Here is a 19,744-nt window from a genome sequence, read left to right on the forward strand (position 1 = left end):
GATTTAGCGTACTTTTGGCATTAACAGACACCCCTTCTCCCCTATTAGTCTGTTAAATCGAGGGTTTACTATACTTGGATTTCAGGAAAGCTTTTGATACTGTTACACGTGGAAGACTACTATACAAGTTGGAGCAGTATGGCATTAAGGGTAATTTGCTACAGTGGATAAAGGGATGGTAGAGTAGAGAAGACAGAGAGTGGTAATAAATGGACACTATTCTTCATGGACTAATGTTATTAGTGGAGTTCCCCAGGGGTCCACGTTGTGCCCACTGTTGTTTTCTGTATTTATCAATGATATCGATGAAGTTCCTTTGTGACCACATCAGAGTATCCAATCAAATTGGTCAGACAAGATCTCCCTTTAACAAATACATACTGTGTCTTAACTATTACTGCAGTCTTGTCTAGGGAATCCTACAATGCTTCTTTAACCAGTGACTCCATTATTTTCCTGTCACCCAAGTCAAACTAACAGGTCCATAGTTACTTGTGTCACCCTTTGAACCCCCTTTTCTGAACTGGGGATACATTTCCACACCTTCAATCCATGAGGATCTCCCCTGAGTCCCAGGAAGCTCTCATAATTATGGCTAAGGGTTTGCTTACTTCCTTTGCTGCCTCCTTTAATATAACTGGATAGATCCCATCCACCCCAGGTGCCTTCCTTATGTTTAACTCCAACAATTTCTCCTCCATTTTGCTAACAGTTATTACAAAATCACTTAGATGTCTGTTAGAGGTTGATAAACTTCAGGCATTCCCTTCATTGAATAACTTTTCATGTGTGAATGTAGATGCAAAATACTCATTCAGTTTATCATCTACCTGAGCATGATCATTAATAGTCAACCCATCTATGATAAGTGGTCCAATCTGATTCATCCCTTTCCTTCTACAGTTTACATAAGAAAAGAACTCTTTGCTGTTTTTCTTTGCATCCTTTGCCAAAGATTTTTCGTAATCTGCCTTCACCTGACTAATCTCCTTTGTGACTTGATTGCAGACAAACTTATATCTGCCATATTCTTCTGTGTCTCCTGATAATTTATATGCATCCCATACATTTTTCTTCTTTGCCACGAGCCTCATTAATTCATCTGACATCCATTTAGGCCTAAACCTTGAACAGTATTTCTTAGTTGGAATGAAAAGCCTAGTAATTCAATGTTGGTGACATCATCAGTTGATCCCACTGTTCAGAATTTAAGAACTATCTGAGACCCCTATAGTCACCTTTATGAAAGCAAAAGTTCTTCCCTTTACCCTTGATGGTAGTTACATCTTTAAGTAATTCCCATATTGTGATCACTGTCACCCAGTAGTTCCTTTATCTGCAAATTCTTAATGCATGAATAATCACTGCTGATAATCAGATCAAGAGTATTACTGCCTCTGGTTGCTTGCTGCTGTAGAAAACAGGCATCCAATAATCCTGCAGATGATCACTGCAGGATCATCTAGACAAGACTTCAGTTATAGATCAGACAATGCATGGTTTTGTTAAGGGGAAGTCTTGCCTGGCCAATTTGATTAGATACTATGATGCACTCATGAAAGAACTGGATGCAGTGAATAACTTTGATATTATATACTTGGATCTTATAAAGGCTTTTGATACTGTTGCACATGGTAGACTGCTGCACAAATTGGAGCAGTGTGGCATTGGAGGCAAATTGCTGCTATGGATAAAGGGGTGGTTGAGGGGGAGAAGACAGAGAGTGGTAATCAATGGACACTGCTCATCGTGGACTAATGTTATTAGTGGAGTTCCTCAGGGTTCAGTATTGGGTCCATTATTGTTTTCTGTATTTATAAATGATATTGGTGATGGTATATCAAGCTTAATGTCCAAGTTTGCAGACGATACGAAGGTTGGCAGGGTTGTCAAGGACACTACTGACACTATGCTACTGCAACAAGATCTGGAAAGGTTGAGCAGATGGGCTGAGAGGTGGCAAATGAAGTTTAACATTGACAAACATAAAGTACTACATATGGGAAACAGCAACCCCAGAGCAACGTATCAACTCTGTGGTACTACACTGACAGTGGTAGAGAATGAAAGGGACCTGGGGGTGGTTGTGCAGGCAGATATGAAGTTTTCTGAGCAGTGCAGACGGGATGCAAGAATAGCTCATGGTGTATTGTCGATGATATATAGGAATTTTTCTAGCAGGGATAAGGAAGTGATTATTCCCTTGTATAAGGCAATGGTCAGGCCACACCTAGAGTACTGTATACAGGTCTGGAGGCCTCATTTCAAGAAGGATGTAGAGATGCTGGAACGATTACAGAGAAGGGCAACAAGATTAGTGAATGGAACAAAGGGTTGCTCTTACGAAGAAAGGCTTAAGTTTTGCAAAATACAGTGTCTGGGGACTAGGCACCAGCGAGGTGATCTGATAGGGGTGTATAAAGCCTTGAATGGTTTGAGCATGCTCAATGCTGATGGGATTCTTCCTCTTGCTCAGAATAATCACCTGAGAGGGCATAAATTCAAATTGAGAAAAGACAGATGTAGGATAGGCATGAGGAAATTTGCCTTTAGCCAGTGGGTGGTTGGTTGGTGGAATAGACTTCCATCCCTTTTTGTGGAAGTTGATAGCCTAAATAAGTTTAGGGCTCAGCTGGACAGGTATTTCGAACGAACAGAGGGCTGAAGTGGAAGTGGTTATTTTTTATTTATTTATTTATTATTATTATTTATTTTTATTTTTTTTTTGGCTGATGCTGCATAAGCTTGCTTTCTTGCATCAAATGCCTCTACTAATGCTAATGCTAATAAATCCAAAAAAGTCTTTCTAGTGTGCGAGTGACCAACAATAAGTTCCAGTGAATATCTGGAAAGTTAAAATCTCCCATTATAAGACATTCTAATTAACTGGCCCACTCTATTTCTCTGATTCATTAGGCCAATAATCTCTTCCATCATGCAGTATGATTGATGACTTTTGAGGTTATGATGAACATCGTGGCGAGATCCAATATTCCTTACATTTCGAGGGTACAGCTCTAAAACGGTGTTCGCAGGCCGGCTGCTAGTTAGTACACTGGACCGAACCTATTGGTAACTCTCTAGGAGGCTTCTGGATCACCTAGTGTGTAATCTTGTTACCTCTACTCTGCCAGATAGTGACTGGAGGGAGTCCGAGTAGTGTGTATGTGGGGAGCATTGTCGAGGCCACGTTATGTCAAGGACCTGGGTATATTCTTACCCTATGTACGCCATATCCAAAATTTTCATTACTTCATACAGCATGTCCCACCCACTTTTTCTTACTATTGAATACGCCATGAATTGGCAAACTAATAAAGCAAGCTTATCTGCAAAAAGATCTAAACCTCCCAAGCACTTCCTAATTCATTTCACAAATGTACGTGGTCTCAATTCTAATCCCAACGATGTCCATTTCCACTTGCAGTCTGCCAAACCCCATGTACTTTTTCTGACAGAATCTCAGTTATCGGTTGATTCGACTACTGCTCATCTCAGATGCCCAAATTATTCGCTGTATGATTCCTTTTGCCTCAAAGGTGGTACTTATGCATATGTCCGTTCTGATATTCCCTGTCAGAGACTTGGCAATTTGGAATCTCCTCTCTTTGATCTTCTCCGGCTTAAAATCTCTCAACCTCATTGCGTCAAATTCATCTGTTGTCTCTACCGTTCTCCCAATTCCACTAATCACTTGGAGCTCTTTGACTTCCTCTCTTTGCAACTTGACTTTCTCCAGTCCAACTTTCCTAACAGTGAGGTAATTTTCCTTGGTGATTTTAATGTTCACAACTCCAGCTGGCTTCCGTTTTCTAGTCACACCGACCTAGCTGGTCAAGATGCTGAGGCTTTTGCAATTACTAATGACCTTGCACAGATTGTTCATTTACCTACAAGAATACCGGATAATCCTAATCATACAGCCAATACGCTTGATCTTTTACTCACAAACAACCCTTCTAAGTACATGGTCGAAGTGAGAGGTCCTTTAGGCACTTCAGATCACAACGTGGTGATTGTCTCTTCTCCAATGGAACCTTTATCTCATGGCTATTCCCAACCTCGTGTTGTTTGGCATTACAAGAATGCAAAATGGGATGACCTGCGAGACTTCTTTTCTTCTTTTCCTTGGTCAGATTACTGTTTCAAAACTTCTGATGTCAACGTTTGCTCAGATCGTGTCAGTGAAATTATTCTTGCAGGAATGGAATCCTTTATCCCACACTCCACTTTAAAATCTCGTCCTTTAACTAAACCTTGGTTTTCCGATAAATGTGCTAAGGCTGTTCAAGAGAAGAATGTTGCATATCGCCAAAAGACATTCTCGAGGAATGTCTTTTGGCATTGTTTTGCGTTTGAAAATCAGCATAGGAGGCAGCTTCGTTCCGTCGGCACAACAAGCTAGAACAACTGTATAATGGCTCTTTTTATGTCCACTTGTCTTCACAGTTATAGTTTTCACCCCCTTCTTATCAACAGTTCTGTTACTCGGGACATCAAATTGAAAGGGGACTTCGTCCATATTTGCAATCTGTCCCAACTCAAACTGATGTGTCTTCCGACATTGAATGACAAAACGATGAAATTCAAGGACCTTCTGCTCATAGCTTTCAGGCATCTTTTGGGCAAGATGCCTGAATGTTCTGGCATGCTTAGTCCACGCATGCTTAGTCCATTCCGTTTCATGAACCTGAAGCACAAATTGTGTCCTCCTTTGAAATCAGTAACTTCTTTTTCATCAGAAATTCTTCTTGCCTCATGCTGAACCATCTTTGTGGTTCAGCATGAGGCAAATGTGCCTCCGTAGCCAGGTGGGAAGGAGCAGTAGTGCATAGCACACGCTTCTTGATTAGACCGGGGTTTGAGCCCGTCACCACCAAATACGGAGGATGCAGAAAGGTCAGGGACTGACCACCGCATATTCCCAGAGCAATATGGCCTTAGTTGCTAATGCTCCTAAAAACCAAATAACAAACAAACAAACAACAGCATGAGGCAAGAAGGAATTCCAGTTGCCCTTTGCTCTTCAATCCATATCTTCAATTCCCTCTCTAAATCAGGCCATTTTGCTGACCTGCCTCTCATGGCCTTCTTCTGCTGTGGCATTTTCAGTAGGGTTTCTTCTTCCCGTAGCCAGTCTCGGATTGTTTTCTCAGTTGGAGGAGGACCAAACTTACATTCAGCAGCACGATTTCCATTCACTTTTGCAAACTGAATCACTTTTAACTTGAATTCAGCACTGTACAAAAATATTTTCTGAGCCATTTCTGGACAGAACGTGGCAAAACGTAACCTAATATACGGGTAACAAGTGTGAAACAATGAGCGCGAAAAAGCGGGAAATGCAAGTAAAAAATCTACAATCACTGTATAAGACGCATCAAGTTTTTAGACCCCAAATTTTTTAAAAAAGGGTGTGTCTTATACATGGCGAAATATGGTATATACAACTTTTCGACAATTCACCTCAGTTAAACGAGTCTCGGTTAATTGGGACTCTATTGTAGTGTATGTAACATTTTCTTAAAATCTTTTTTTACTAGAAACTTAGTTTTTGACTTTAATCTCTTCTCCCTTAAAATTGGTGGGTGTTACAGCAATATGGTTGCTATATTTGAATTCACCAATGTCAGATCTAAAAGAATCACCCTGAATTTTAACAGGGAGCGAAAAAAATGTTTGTTTGTTTTTAGCTGACCAGTGTTATTTCCCTAAATGCTTCCCATTTAGAATTTGCTGTTGGGAACATCATCAGTTAGTTGCACTGCATAGAAGTTAAAAATTGTCTGAGACCACTGTGGTCACCCTTATGAAAGCAAAAGCCTTTCCATTTTACCCTTGAAAGTAGTATTAAGGAGACTACTTCAGAGAAGATTCATCTGAATAGCTGGTATGCTTCTTCATTTCGTAAATATTATTCAGTTTCCAAACTTTTTATCCCACTTTGTATTCTGTGTCAAAATTATTCTGTCTCCAGTTCTTTTCACATTATCACATTAATTAGATATGATTTTTTCCTTTAACAAACCAATGCCATTTTTTCCCATACAAATCCTTTTCTTTACCTAAAAAACAGAAGCCTTGTCCAGTTTAGGCACAGTTCTATTTTTCTGTTTTCCTTTAGGACTAGACTTCTGTGTAGAACTTTCACCCATGGAGATTTGTGTACGTATCATGTGTGTGATAATTCATTAAACTAAAAGAATGGATCTTTTAGTGGTATTTGTTTTTATATTTTTATAAGTATTTTTTTTTTCTAGTTGTTCCTTTATTAAATTTTCTTCATTGTTAAACTTCACTAGTTTAACATTGACAAATGAAAGATACTGCATATGGGTAGCAGTAATCCCAGAGTAATGTACCAACTGTGCGGTACTACATTCAGGATAGTGAAAAATGAAAACGACCTTCGGGTAATTGTGTAGTCAGATATGAAGTTCTTTGAGCAGTGTAGACAGGCTGCTAGGACAGCTCATGAGTTTTGTCAGTGCTATACAGGAATTTTGCTAGTGAGAATAAGGAGGTAATTATCCTATTCTATAAGGCAATGGTCAGCCTACATCTTGAATACTGTATTAGAAGACGAAATGCACAAGGCATAATTTCTTATGGGTTTAGGTAATTAACTATATAATATCGGTGTTTATAGTTTACCCATAAATTTGAACTATGTATGTAGTGTAAAAGGCATCGTTTTAATTGTATCTCATATTGTGGGTGCCTTCACAATGAGATACCTGGTATTGCACTACTTCAATGGCGCCTCCGTAGCCGGGTGGGCAGGAGCAGCAGTGCGTAGCACACGCTTCTTGATTAGATCGGGGTTCAAGCCCGTGACCACCAAATACGGAGGATGCAGAAAGGTCAGGGAATGACTGCCACCTATCCCCTGAGCAATATGGCTTTAGTTGCTAATGCTCCTAAAAACCAAACAACAACAACAGCACTACTTCAAATAAATAACGCTTCTCTAGTAGAGAAGACTACTGTTATTTATATTTTCAGTAGATACCACCACTCAGACAATCATTTCGGAGCTAGTTGGCTTCGTCATCAGTGAGTGGGCAGGTACCCTGGTAATGCAACATGTCATCACAGTTGCAAAGTTATTTCCATCAGCTATCTCATTGTGAAGGCACCCACAATATGAGATACAATTAAAATGATGCCTTTTACACTACATACTTAGTTCAAATTTATGGGTAAACTATGGTGTACAAGCAGTTTTCGCTTTACGAGTTCCCAGGTTTACTAGTTTTTTTCTCCCAAGTATCAAGTATCAACAAAATCGAAAATATGAACATTAATTGCAAAAAATGAATGTTAAACATTCATAAATACCGCATTCCAAACCACATGCGTAGCTATACAATACAGTGTACCCTGCTTTACGATATTAATCAGTTCCAGAGACACCATCGTATCGTAATATGAACCCAATAACACATTGTTTTTTGGTAATTCATTTCAAGATCTCGGAAGTTGAAATTTTTGCTGTATAACTAACCTATTTATCTCTCTAATATGTCATTTTTAAGGTCATGCTCGTGACCTTAAGGCCATATAAAAGATGAGCGTGGTTTGTAAATTGTATTAGTTACCACTTCAAATCATTAAAATGCACTACACTTTTATCGTTATCATATGTTCCATTATAAGAATCAGTTTTAAACGCCTTTGTGATATTTTTCTAAAGCACATTTCTGGAGGTCATGACCATAAAACAATAAAAACAATTTTCACTTTCCGATTTATTGGGCTTTTCTGTTATTGCAAGCAATTATAAACGGGTAGTAAACTCGATCTTCTTGCATTTGCGAAAATATCGATGGCTGGAATTGTGTGGTTTTTTACATTATTATGGTGAAACGTGTTTCCCTTTACTGAAATCTTCAATTGTATAAAAAACAAATTTTCAGAATCTTCTCTTCATTCCTTTTTTTTTTAAGCTTTGTAAACTTGTTATTCCACATGAATCTCGTTAATTTCAATTTGTGTGTGCCGTTAAAAAATGCTTATGCATGCAATCGTAAAATTTATAATTAAAAGAGAAGATTATCTTGGAAACAAACGCCTCTTGAAACATTTCTGAAGAAGGCGACTCCTTGTGCAACAAACCAGCGAGTGCTGAGCCAATAATGAGTGATCAACGAGTGTGCATTTAGTCGATGATGAAGAATAAACATTCTTTAACATTTTTAAGTTGTAAATGATTTCTCTATTATTATAATTTGCTTGATTTTACAGGCTAGGTTTTCATTTCTTTCAATAAATCAATCATTGTTTAAACATAAACTAATTAGCTAACTAATTTCATAGTTGAGAACGTAATCCCTATTTTTAACCTTATGTCTATGGGAAATAAATTCCCGCTTTACGACCTCGGTGCTAGGAACGAATTAACTCATCAAGTCGAGAACTACCTGTATCTACACTGATATTATATAGTTAATTACCTAAACTCATTAGAAATTATGCCTTGTGCATTTCGTCTTCTAATACATTATTATTTATACACCATTTGGCATCTCTCATATTGTGAAAATAACTTCACAACTGTGATGGCATGTTGCATTACCAGGGTACCTGCCCACTCACTGATGACGAAGCCAACTAGCTTCGAAACAATCGTCTGAGTGGTGGTATCCACTGAAAATATAAATAACAGCCTTCTCTACTAGAGAAGCATTATTTATTTGAAGTAGTGCAACACTAGCTATCTCTTTGTGAAGGCACCCACAATATGAGATACAATTAAAATGATGCCTTTTACTCTACATACATAATTCAAATTTATGGGTAAACTATGGTAATCTACATTGATATTATATATAATCTTGAATACTGTGTACAGGTCTGGATGCCTCATTTTAGGAAGGATGTAGGGCCAATGGAATGGGTACAGAGAAGGGCAGCAAAACTGGTGAGGGGAACAAAGGGGTTGCTATTACCAAGAAAGGCCTCGTTCTACAAATTGCAGCATCTGGAGACTAGACACCTGCAATATGATCTGATTGAGGTGTTTAAGGCTTTGAATGGCTTGAAGAAATTCAATACTGGTGGCATTCTTCCTCTTGCCCAGACTATGCACATGAGGAGACATAAATTCAGATTGAGGAAGAATGGTTTTAGAATAGATGTGTGGAAGTTTGCCTTCAGCAAAAGGGTGGTTGATTGCTGGAACACACTTCCATCTGTTGTTGTGGAAGTGGATAGTTAGAATAAATCCAATTAAGAAGTAGACAGACTAGGAGGGGATGGATAGGTGAAAGATCATCAGAAACTATGCACATTTCATTCTCCTGTGTAACATTCTTAGCATTATTTTTTATCAACAGCAATCTCCCAGTTACTGAGATCACAAGCTAAGCAATTAATACATATCATATCATTTACACATGCATGGTGGGAAAGAGAAACCATTTCTCTGCTAGTAACCAAACATGTTATAAGTATTCTATGGACATAAAGTACACAAAAATAGTAACACTGCAGTTAATTTAAATAACTAATTTAAATATAAGATACTGATCTTTTATTTAAATTAGTTATTTCTAAATTATTATCTTACTTATCGTTACATATTAGCAATTTATGACTAATGTTATGTAATAGTGATCATTACAATGCCATTGTAATGATTGCTACAAAGCAGAATGACTAAGGCATTAGTAATTATATAGGATTTCTGTTATGCATGTGGGAAATTATAAAATCATCCCTTGTAATAGGATTTCTCAAAGTTAAAAAATGAATTTTCCACATTGTAAATCATAACCCTTTTTGCATCAAACACACACACTAAAGATAAAAATATAGTGAAATGTATAACACAAATACAGCAATACCTCAGTCAGTGCAGTAGTTTTTTCCAACACATTAACCGCACTGTGCCTCCTGTAATATTACTTCTTTTATGTATTGGCTTATTTAATAAAAAAAAATAAAAATAATTGTTATTGTGAGTTTCATGGTATTTTTATCTTCAAGGTAGGTTGGCATAAACAGAATTTGTATGTATGTGTTTTATTGATCTTTTTGTGGTCCCTTTAATTGATATCCTGTTAACATTTTTTAATTTGTTAATTTTCCTTCTGGTTGTAACATGAATATAATATAAGCTCGTTTGGCCTTAAATGCCACCCAGAGCATGTAAGTTAAAGATGTTTAAATGCTTACAAGCAAATGGCCATTTGCTTTTTTTTTTTTTTTTTTTTTAAATTAGGATTGAGTTTATTTATTTTTTTTTTTTGAAATGTTAAATGATCCGTTTTGAGAATAGGTTTGATCCAATGAGAATGTGTTTGGATACACTGTACTTTTGTTTTTATTTTATAATTCTAGGGAACAAAGCAAAAAATAGAGTTTTTTGAGCAAAAAGGAAAGTCTTATATGGCTTTACGGAAAATTCGATCTTATGAATATGATTTTGATGTCCCAGAGTTTACTGCTAAAGCTCAGGAAATTTATCTTGCTGCAAATAATGCTTTAATGGTGTAAGTCATAATTATCATAAGCAAAAAATTGCCCTTTTCGTAGTTTTATTATTCTTTTCATTTTTCAATGTTTATACTTATTATTATTTTCCTTATTTCCTTATATATTTGCAATACGTTGTATTGTATTTACTATGTGCAGTGTTCTGTATATTTCCTATATATTCTACACTTTTAATCTGTATTTTATTTTGTCTTTAGATACTGCATGCTATTTTTCTATAACAGTTTGCCCTATTACTTTTAGGAATTTCAGTATTATTCTTTTATCTGGAAATCTGAATATAAATCAATAATTAACATTTAGATTAAATTTTTAGTGAAAAACTTATACAAGAGGCAATCAAATATAAATAGGAATCACATTTTGCTGGCTGGAAGAATTCAATTCTTTCAAAAGCTGACACCACTAGTATTTAGTTAACCTTGACTCTTGTTTCTTTTACTAAAAAAAATAAAGTTATGAAAACCATATATCTGGATATATCTGAGAAACTCTTGCTTATTTTTGACTTTTATATCCTTGAAAGTGAGAAAAGTTAAGTTTAAATTAACTTTAAATTAATCCTGTATGCTTGCTCTCTCTGTACAAGAGTAGATCAAAAGTGAAGGCAATTTGTATTTAAAGCCAATACCCTATGTCAGGATATATTCCCAAAGTATCATACTTACAACATTGTCAAACAAGTCTACACATATGTCACCAGTTACTTGTACTCAATCTCTTTTATACAGTTGTGGTGTAATCATGTTGGCTTCACTTTCAAATTGCACTGAAGTCTGGTCCTTCTGCAACAGTCAGATCCTCTGCTTGCATCTTCACAATGGTGGTACTTTAATAACCCTGGCTATACACCCCATGTACATGTCCCGAAAGACTGCACTTAGTATACAAGAGGTTACTACCCTGGTGTGAACCAATGTAAGCAGAGGTTGAGGTTTGTTGTCCATGCCGCAGTGAGAATTACAGACCCTGAATTACCAAGCAGCACTAGGTGGTGTAGATAACTCAACTGGTGCAGTACCACCACTTTGCTTATTGGAGGCTTCAAATGGCAAAAGCCATGTTTAGTCTCCAGGTAATCCTGCTTCTCTTCCGTTGTGCAGTGTCATTGTTTTTTTGAAATTATAAATGGCTTAGCAAGATTCAGTCATTTTTACCTTTTGATGGTACGACATTACAATAATTTTCGCAGGTTGATCACTAGATAGTCTACGAGACTGAACATGTTGGTAACTCTCTAAGAGGCATCCAAATCAGCTCCTGTATAATCTCTCTGCCTCTACTCTGACAGCTAGTAATTGGAGGGAGTTTAAATAATGTTTATGCAGGGACATAGTCAAGTTCACTTGTAAAATTAACATAGTTAGGTGCATAGTGGACTTATCACTTGAGGCTTAAACAAACATTATGTCAAGGAGCTGGGTGTGGCCTTGTTGTGTGTATACCATATCCAAAAATTTAATTACTTTATCTGTGTGTCATGAATAGTGAAATTAAGAGTACAAACTTATTTGCAAAAATATCTAAACCTCCCAAAAACTTCCTCATTCATTTCACAAATATATGTGGTGTCACTACACTTTCACTGAATAACAGAGTATCACCTATCGGTTTCCTCAACCACTGTTCATCTCATTTGTTCTAATTATACAATTTATAATTCATTTTGCTTCAAAGGTGGTACTTGTGCATATGTTCACCTTGATATTCCCTGTAAAGGCTTACTATTTTTAATCTCCTCTTTTTGATCTTCTCTGACTTAAAATCTCTCTACCCCATTCTATCAAATTCATCTGTTGCTTCTGTGGTTCTTCCAACTCTACTAACCACTTGGAACTCTTTGAATTCCTTTCTTTGAAACTCAATTTTTTTTTCAGTCCAACTTCCCAATGATGAAGCAATTTTCCTTGAAGATTTTAATGTTTACAATTCCAGTTGGCTTCAGTTTTCTAGTCACATTGGCCCAGCTGGATGAGATTCTGAGGCTTATGCAATTGCTAATAATGTCTAACAGACTTTCATTTACTTGCTAGAATACCAGGCAATCGTAACCACACACCCTGTTGTACTCTTGATCTTTTTCTTGCTAATGACCCTTCAGACTACACCAGCGGTTCCCAACTGGTGGTTTATGAACCCCTGGGGGTTCGCAATAGTGTTCCAGAGGGTTCTCACTAAAAATTCTGTAATGGCGTCTGCTGAGATTTACAAAGGTATATTAATGTAAACTACAAAATATAACTAATAATAAACAATAAAGTAAAATAAAATTAAATAAAAAAGTAAAAAATTGCTAAAGAAAGAAACCACATCTCCCACAATTCCTTATAATTACTGTACCATCTTACAGTATATTATGTTAAATAAATATGTTTTCCATACCAATTTTTTTTTTTCATTCTCAAGGATCACTGTTATGTATAGGTACTTTTTTTTAGAGCCTATAGTACTTAGTACCATGCATGGGTTTAAGGTTGAAAAGACGAAAAAAGATACTTGTTGATATTAGACTTGAACTTCTGTAGATTGTAATTTTCAGGAAATAAGTATGAAGGAAGGAAGGTTGTTTCAGAAAACAGAAGCTGACTAAATAAATGAGAAAGATGAAAAGTTGGTTCTGTGAGTTTGAAGTTGGAAAGTAAAAGGATGTTGTCTGGTTGTGGCATGTGTTTGGACTGCTTTGAAAGAGAGAGAGAGAGAGAGAGAGAGAGAGAGAGCAGGAATTATAGAAGCCAATTCAGAAGAACAGTGCCCAGGCAAGTACCTATAGAAAAGGAATGCAACAGAAACAGAAAGTCTGTGAGACAGAGAGTGGAGAGACTCTGTTACAGATGAGACATTAATTAACCTAACTGCCCTCTTTTGAATGGAATCTAGAAGCCTGAGAGAGAGGTTTTGGGGCACGCCAGATTCCATGGTACACCAGATTTATGATTTCTACAGTCAGCAACTGTTTGGAAGAAAAGTAACACTGAGAGCAAAGAGAAAACCCAGTTTATTAGATGCAGAGGAAGCAATATTTGTAATGTGCTTTATGCCAAGAGAGATTAGAAGTCAGGGTTATCCCTAAGATCTTGCCTAGAAATCGGAGCGTCATCGAAGATAAGCATAGGAGCAATATCCTTTTTGCGAGATATAAGACAGGACTGAGTTTAGAAGGATTGAAATCAACTAAGTTATCTTTGCCCACTGGAGAGTTACCTGGAGATCAGCATTTAAGGATTTGGCAGCGGATAATCAAGAAGTTGAGGCTGTTTGAGCAGGGAATGTTTCTCAAACTGGAAGCTGGAGTGCAATGTGCTATCATCATCAAAACTACAGATAAGATTTCCGGTCAGTGGGAAGAAGTTCATTAATATACAAGAGGAAAAGGGAAAAGAGTGAGAGAAAGAACTGAACCTTGGGGAACAAAAGCATTAGTGGAGAAGTTAGAAGACAGAGAGTCATCTACCATCACCTGCAGTTAGTGGTCAGAGAGAAAACTGGAAACCCAATTACAAAGAACAGTTTGCAAACCATAGGATGGAAGTATTTCGAAGACCTTTATGCCAAACACGATCAAAAGCCTTTGAAATGTCAAAAGCAATGACTTGAGTTTCACCAAACTTTTCCATTGAATTTGTCCATAGATGGTGGGTAACATAAGCCAGAATATCACCAGTGGAACAACATTGACGGAATCCATACCAGCCATCGTTGATCAGATGAAAGGTTTCCAGATAGTTTAATAGTTGGCAGTTAATTGATTTCTCCATTACTTTGGAAAGAGTAGAAGTAATCACAATTGGACGATAATTAGATGGAAGGGATTTGTCACCCTTTTTAGAAACTGGCTGGATAAGATCAAATTTCCAAGCAAAAGGAAAATCACCTTTGGAATAAGTAAGTGAAACAAAACAACACAAAACCAGAGTAAGTTCAAGGGCACAGATTTTGTGAACAAGTGGAGAAATGCCATCAGAACTTGCAGATTTCTTAGCATCAGATTCATCAAAATCCTTCTGACATCCTTTTGATGGAAGACCACCGGAGGCATTGAATGGAGTATACAGTACTGTAAACGGTTTGAGGTGATTTACCAAGACTAGTAATACATGATTTGGAAGAAAAATAGGATGCTAGCAGGTTAGCTTTGTCTTTGGCTGATGTGGCAATGGAACCATCTAGTTTTAACAGAGCCGGGTACACAGGCAAAAATTGCGGCCAATAGCTTTGGCAAGAGACTAAAATGCCCTACCATTTCAACAAGAAGCAAGGGCTAAGGTAAAGAAAGTCAACACGAGAATGATGAGAAACATCGGATAACTTACGCGGAAAATTAGTTTCCCGACACCGGACTCTAGCGCTGGCTGCTCGCTTGGTAAACAGATGGTAGGTGTTATCGGTTTGGAGCCAAAATTAAGAAGGATATATTGATTGATAGGTAGGGGTGGCAAACGATGAAACGATTGGTGGTGGGCACGACAGACGACAAGCTACTGTGTAGTCACTGGTTGGCATTTTAATGTGTATTTATGAGTAAAGAACGTTGCATAATAGTTTTGTGATGAACGGTAAACAGGTAATAGTAGTGATGAACGGTAAACAGGTAATAGTAGCGATGAATCTTTTAAAGATGGAAGAAATTTGTAAGGAAAATAAAACATTGGTTGATTTTTTGATGAAAACAAAATTAATAAACATTTCTAAGGGCTAAGGTAAAGAAAGTCAACACGAGAATGATGAGAAACATCGGATAACTTACGCGGAAAATTAGTTTCCCGACACCGGACTCTAGCGCTGGCTGCTCGCTTGGTAAACAGATGGTAGGTGTTATCGGTTTGGAGCCAAAATTAAGAAGGATATATTGATTGATAGGTAGGGGTGGCAAACGATGAAACGATTGGTGGTGGGCACGACAGACGACAAGCTACTGTGTAGTCACTGGTTGGCATTTTAATGTGTATTTATGAGTAAAGAACGTTGCATAATAGTTTTGTGATGAACGGTAAACAGGTAATAGTAGTGATGAACGGTAAACAGGTAATAGTAGCGATGAATCTTTTAAAGATGGAAGAAATTTGTAAGGAAAATAAAACATTGGTTGATTTTTTGATGAAAACAAAATTAATAAACATTTCGTTCTGTTCTTCATTATGTTTTTTTCTCATTATTAAAAGCAGATTTTTGGAGTTCATGAGTGTTTTTACTATATTATTGATTTAGGTTTGGTTACAAAAAAAGGAAAAGGTTTCTTTATTTTTCATTATATTTCATAACCTGACTTTTTTTTCACCATCAGGGCATATTATTGAACAAGAAAATAAAAATGCAGTCATAAAAAAATTATTTTTTTTATGAATGTGTTTCTAAATATGACTGTGATTCTAAAGAAAAAAGGTTAGAATACCCCCTCCACTTCGGGAGGGGTTCAAGCTCCAATGGGATTCAAGTGGAGGTAACCTGACCTTTTTTCACTATTATGGAAAGCATTCATTAGGGCAAGTTACCATTAGTGCTGAGTGTTACTAAAGTGATACTAAATGGATGTTATTGTGTGTTGTCTTCACACACCAATCAGTACATCGTTTGCCATGCCTACCTGTCAATCAATATATCCTTCTCAACTTTGCTCCAGACCGATAACATCTACCGTCTGTTTACCAAGCGAGCAGCACTAGAGTGCCATATCAGGAAACTAATTTTCCGCTTAAGTTATCTGACGTTTCTCGTCGTTCTCATGTTATCTTTCTTTACCTTTGCCGAAGCAAGTTTTCTACTCTTAGCCTGTTTGAAATCTAGTTTGGACCGATTAATAACTGCTTTACAAAGTATAAATAATATATTTTAATTTAATTTTAAATTTAATACCATATTAATTTTTTAAATTTTATTTAAAGTCATTGTTTAAATGTCATCTATTTGTCATACATATTTTTATATTACCCCATAATCTGTGGCAGGCATATATTATATCTTTATTGTACAATAAAGATTTCTTCTTCTTAATACTTAATAATAATATTTATTAATATGCAGTGTCGCTTATAGAAACGTAGTACTGGAAATATTTTATAATAAAAATTCAGAAATATTATATGATTTCAGAGAATATAGTGGTTCACATTAAAAATATTGTGTTGAAAGGGGTTCGCGATAAAAATATAATGTTGAAAAGGGTTCGCAAATCAAAAAAGTTTGGGAACCGCTGGACTACACAGTCAAGATGAATTGTCCCCTGGCACCTCAGATCACAACTTTTTTGTGGTTTCTTCTCCATTGCAGCTTTTCTGCAATGGAGAAGGCATTACAACTATGCAAAATAGTAATAGTAATAGCATTCACCATATAGTGCAAGAAAACCACAGATTTTTGCTGCACTGGCCAAAAAAAAAAAAAACAAGTAGATAAGAAAATGCAAATTATATGCTTCCCTCTTTGCACAGTACTGTCCAGTTGACTTTTGAATTTATTCAAACTATCAACCTCAGCTACCTGCGAGGGCAACCTGTTCCAGCAATCAACAACTCACTAACTAAAAGAAAACTTCCTACAATCTCATCTGAACTTCACCCCCTGTAATTTGAATTTATGGCCCCTAGTTCTTGAATTCTTTATAACAGTGAAAATTCCATTTTCATTCATTTTACTAATCCCTTTCAGCCTTATAAACCTCAATCAAGGCACCTCTGAGGTGCCTTGTTGCCAAGTCCACTTAATCCGAGTTTTTCTTTGTACAGTTGTCCTTTTGCCAATCTCACCATTTGAGTTGCCTGTCTTTGGACCCATTCAAGAAGTCGATATATTTTGTCAAATGAGATCTCCATACTTGAATACAGTATTCTCTTTACCAAATACTGTATACTGCCAGAATATTGCCTGTTTGGTAACTCCCAGATCCCTTTCCTCCAGCACTCTTTTTAATTCAACCCCACCAAGTGTATAATTGATTAGGGGGTTGCTGTTCTCCATGTGTAGGATCTTGCATTTAGCAGAATTAAACCATAGTTGTCACTTCTCTGACCATTTTTGAAGTCTGTTCAAGTCATCATGAATGAGTGTTGCTTGGCACTGATCATAATGACTCTACCAATCTTCATGTTGTCTGAAAATTTTGATATCATGCCTTCTATCCCTTCGTCAATGTCATTTATGAAAATGAGAAACAACGGTGGGCTGAGAACTGATCCTTGGGAGATTTCACTCCTGACTTTACACCAATTTGAAAAATATCCATTAATCACAGCCCACTGCCTCCTACCATATCCACCTTAGAATGTTTCCAGTAATCTCAACACGTTCCAATTATACAATACCCTCTCATGAAGGACTGAGATAAATGCCTTGCTAAAATCCAAATAAACTATGTCGAAATTGTTCCCTACATCCAGCTCATGAGTAACTGTGTCAAAATAGCCTACTAAATTAGTTAAACATGATTTTCCCTTAACAAAATCCTGTTTTGTGCTATTCAGAATGCCATATCTGTATAACTGTCCCTGGATTACACTCTTAATAATTGCCTTTGGTATGCAGTAACTAACTGGTATGCAGTTACCAACTTCACTCTTCCGCCTTTGTGTATTGGTGATAAAGTTGGCACTTTTCTAAGCCAAAGGAATCTCTCCCAAGTCCAAAGATGTCCTCATAATTAACTTCGATGATTCAATACACTCCTAGGAGGCCTCCCTCAAAATTACTAGGTATATGCCATCAGCTACAGATGCCTTACTTGCTTTATGCTCAAAAGGTTTTCTAATTAACAATCATCTGTAATTTCGAAATCACTAATTTCATATGACCAAGCCTCTCGCACAGCCTCTTCTCAGCATGAGGGTCTTTCTTCAGTAAAGACAGATTCAGAGTATCTATTCAATTCATCTGCAAACATCAGCTGGGTTGTGTAAGACTATTCCAAACCCAGTACACAAGGGTCTGATCTGATTTGCTTTTTACTTCTTTATATTCAGATGCATGAAAAATATCCTTGTCCTTATTCTTGGCTGCCTTAGCCAGTGTTTTCTCATTTTCTGTTACAGATCAACTTGTAACTACTGTAGGTCTCAGTACTTTTAATCACTCTGTATCTATCCCATGCTATATTTTTCTGCTCAATTTGACCAGCCAGCTCTGCAGTCATCCATTTCGGCATACTCCTCCTGTAATATTTTCTTAATGGTATATATGCATTATAAAGTATTTAAGGGCAAAGGCCTCATGCTACAAGGTAGAATGACTAATATGTAGGTTAGTGCAAATGCATCATTTTAACATAGCTGTCTACCAAAGTAGTTAAATTAATTAATTAAATTGGCATAGTTTTGGTTATATCTCATATTGTGACTGCCTTCACAACGAGTTGCCATGGTATTGCCATGGTATTGTACTACCTCGAATAAATAACACTTCACCAGTGGGAGAAGACTATTGTTATTTATTCTCAGCGGATTCGGGGTAGTACAATACCATGGCCACTCATTGTGAAGGCAGTCACAATATGAGATATAACCAAAACGATGCCAGTTTAATTAATTACTTTAACTACTTTGGTAGATAGCTATGTTAAAATGATGCATTTGCACTAACCTACATATTGGTATATATGCATTCATGGCTTCTGTGAATTTTGCTTTAAAAATATTCCATAATTCAAATATATTCACCTATTGTTATTTATTCTCAGCGGATTCGGGGTAGTACAATACCATGGCCACTCATTGTGAAGGCAGTCACAATATGAGATATAACCAAAACGATGCCAGTTTAATTAATTACTTTAACTACTTTGGTAGATAGCTATGTTAAAATGATGCATTTGCACTAACCTACATATTGGTATATATGCATTCATGGCTTCTGTGAATTTTGCTTTAAAAATATTCCATAATTCAAATATATTCACCTACCCTCAGCAATCTTCTGAGACCTTTCGAAGACCTTTCCCCTTTCTTCATCCTCCAACTGGCGATTTCCTGATCACTTCCTGACAGTGGTTCTTTTAGTCCTGTAATGTCATCTGATTCGTTAGTAATGGTGAGGTGAAGAATATTCTCACCCCTAGTATTTTCTCTAACATACTGGTACAGATAATAATCATCTAGTTTATTAAAAAAGATTTTTCCCCATGGTGAGTTTCTCTCCCACTTTTTCTAATCAGTCTGGCAAATTAAAGTCACCCATAATAAAACATTCATGCTTGCTTTCCCATTCCATATGCATGTAGAGACTCTCTTCACAATCTGTAGATTACTCCCACTCTCATTAT

General features: G+C 36.7%; 1 protein-coding gene across 1 annotated transcript in view; it reads left to right on the plus strand.

Annotated features, from left to right (window-relative positions):
* mRpL45 (mitochondrial ribosomal protein L45) overlaps window positions 1-19,744 on the plus strand; it is a 159,321-nt gene that overhangs the window by 107,019 nt on the left and 32,558 nt on the right. The window contains exon 5 of the mRNA XM_090388873.1: window positions 10,345-10,496. Coding sequence (XP_090244999.1) covers window positions 10,345-10,496 — 152 coding nt within the window. The remainder of the gene's footprint in view (window positions 1-10,344; window positions 10,497-19,744) is intronic.

The sequence above is a fragment of the Mastigoproctus giganteus genome, chromosome 14 (assembly GCF_048544385.1).
Source record: "Mastigoproctus giganteus isolate SK-2022 chromosome 14, ASM4854438v1, whole genome shotgun sequence".
Taxonomy (NCBI): domain Eukaryota; kingdom Metazoa; phylum Arthropoda; class Arachnida; order Uropygi; family Thelyphonidae; genus Mastigoproctus; species Mastigoproctus giganteus.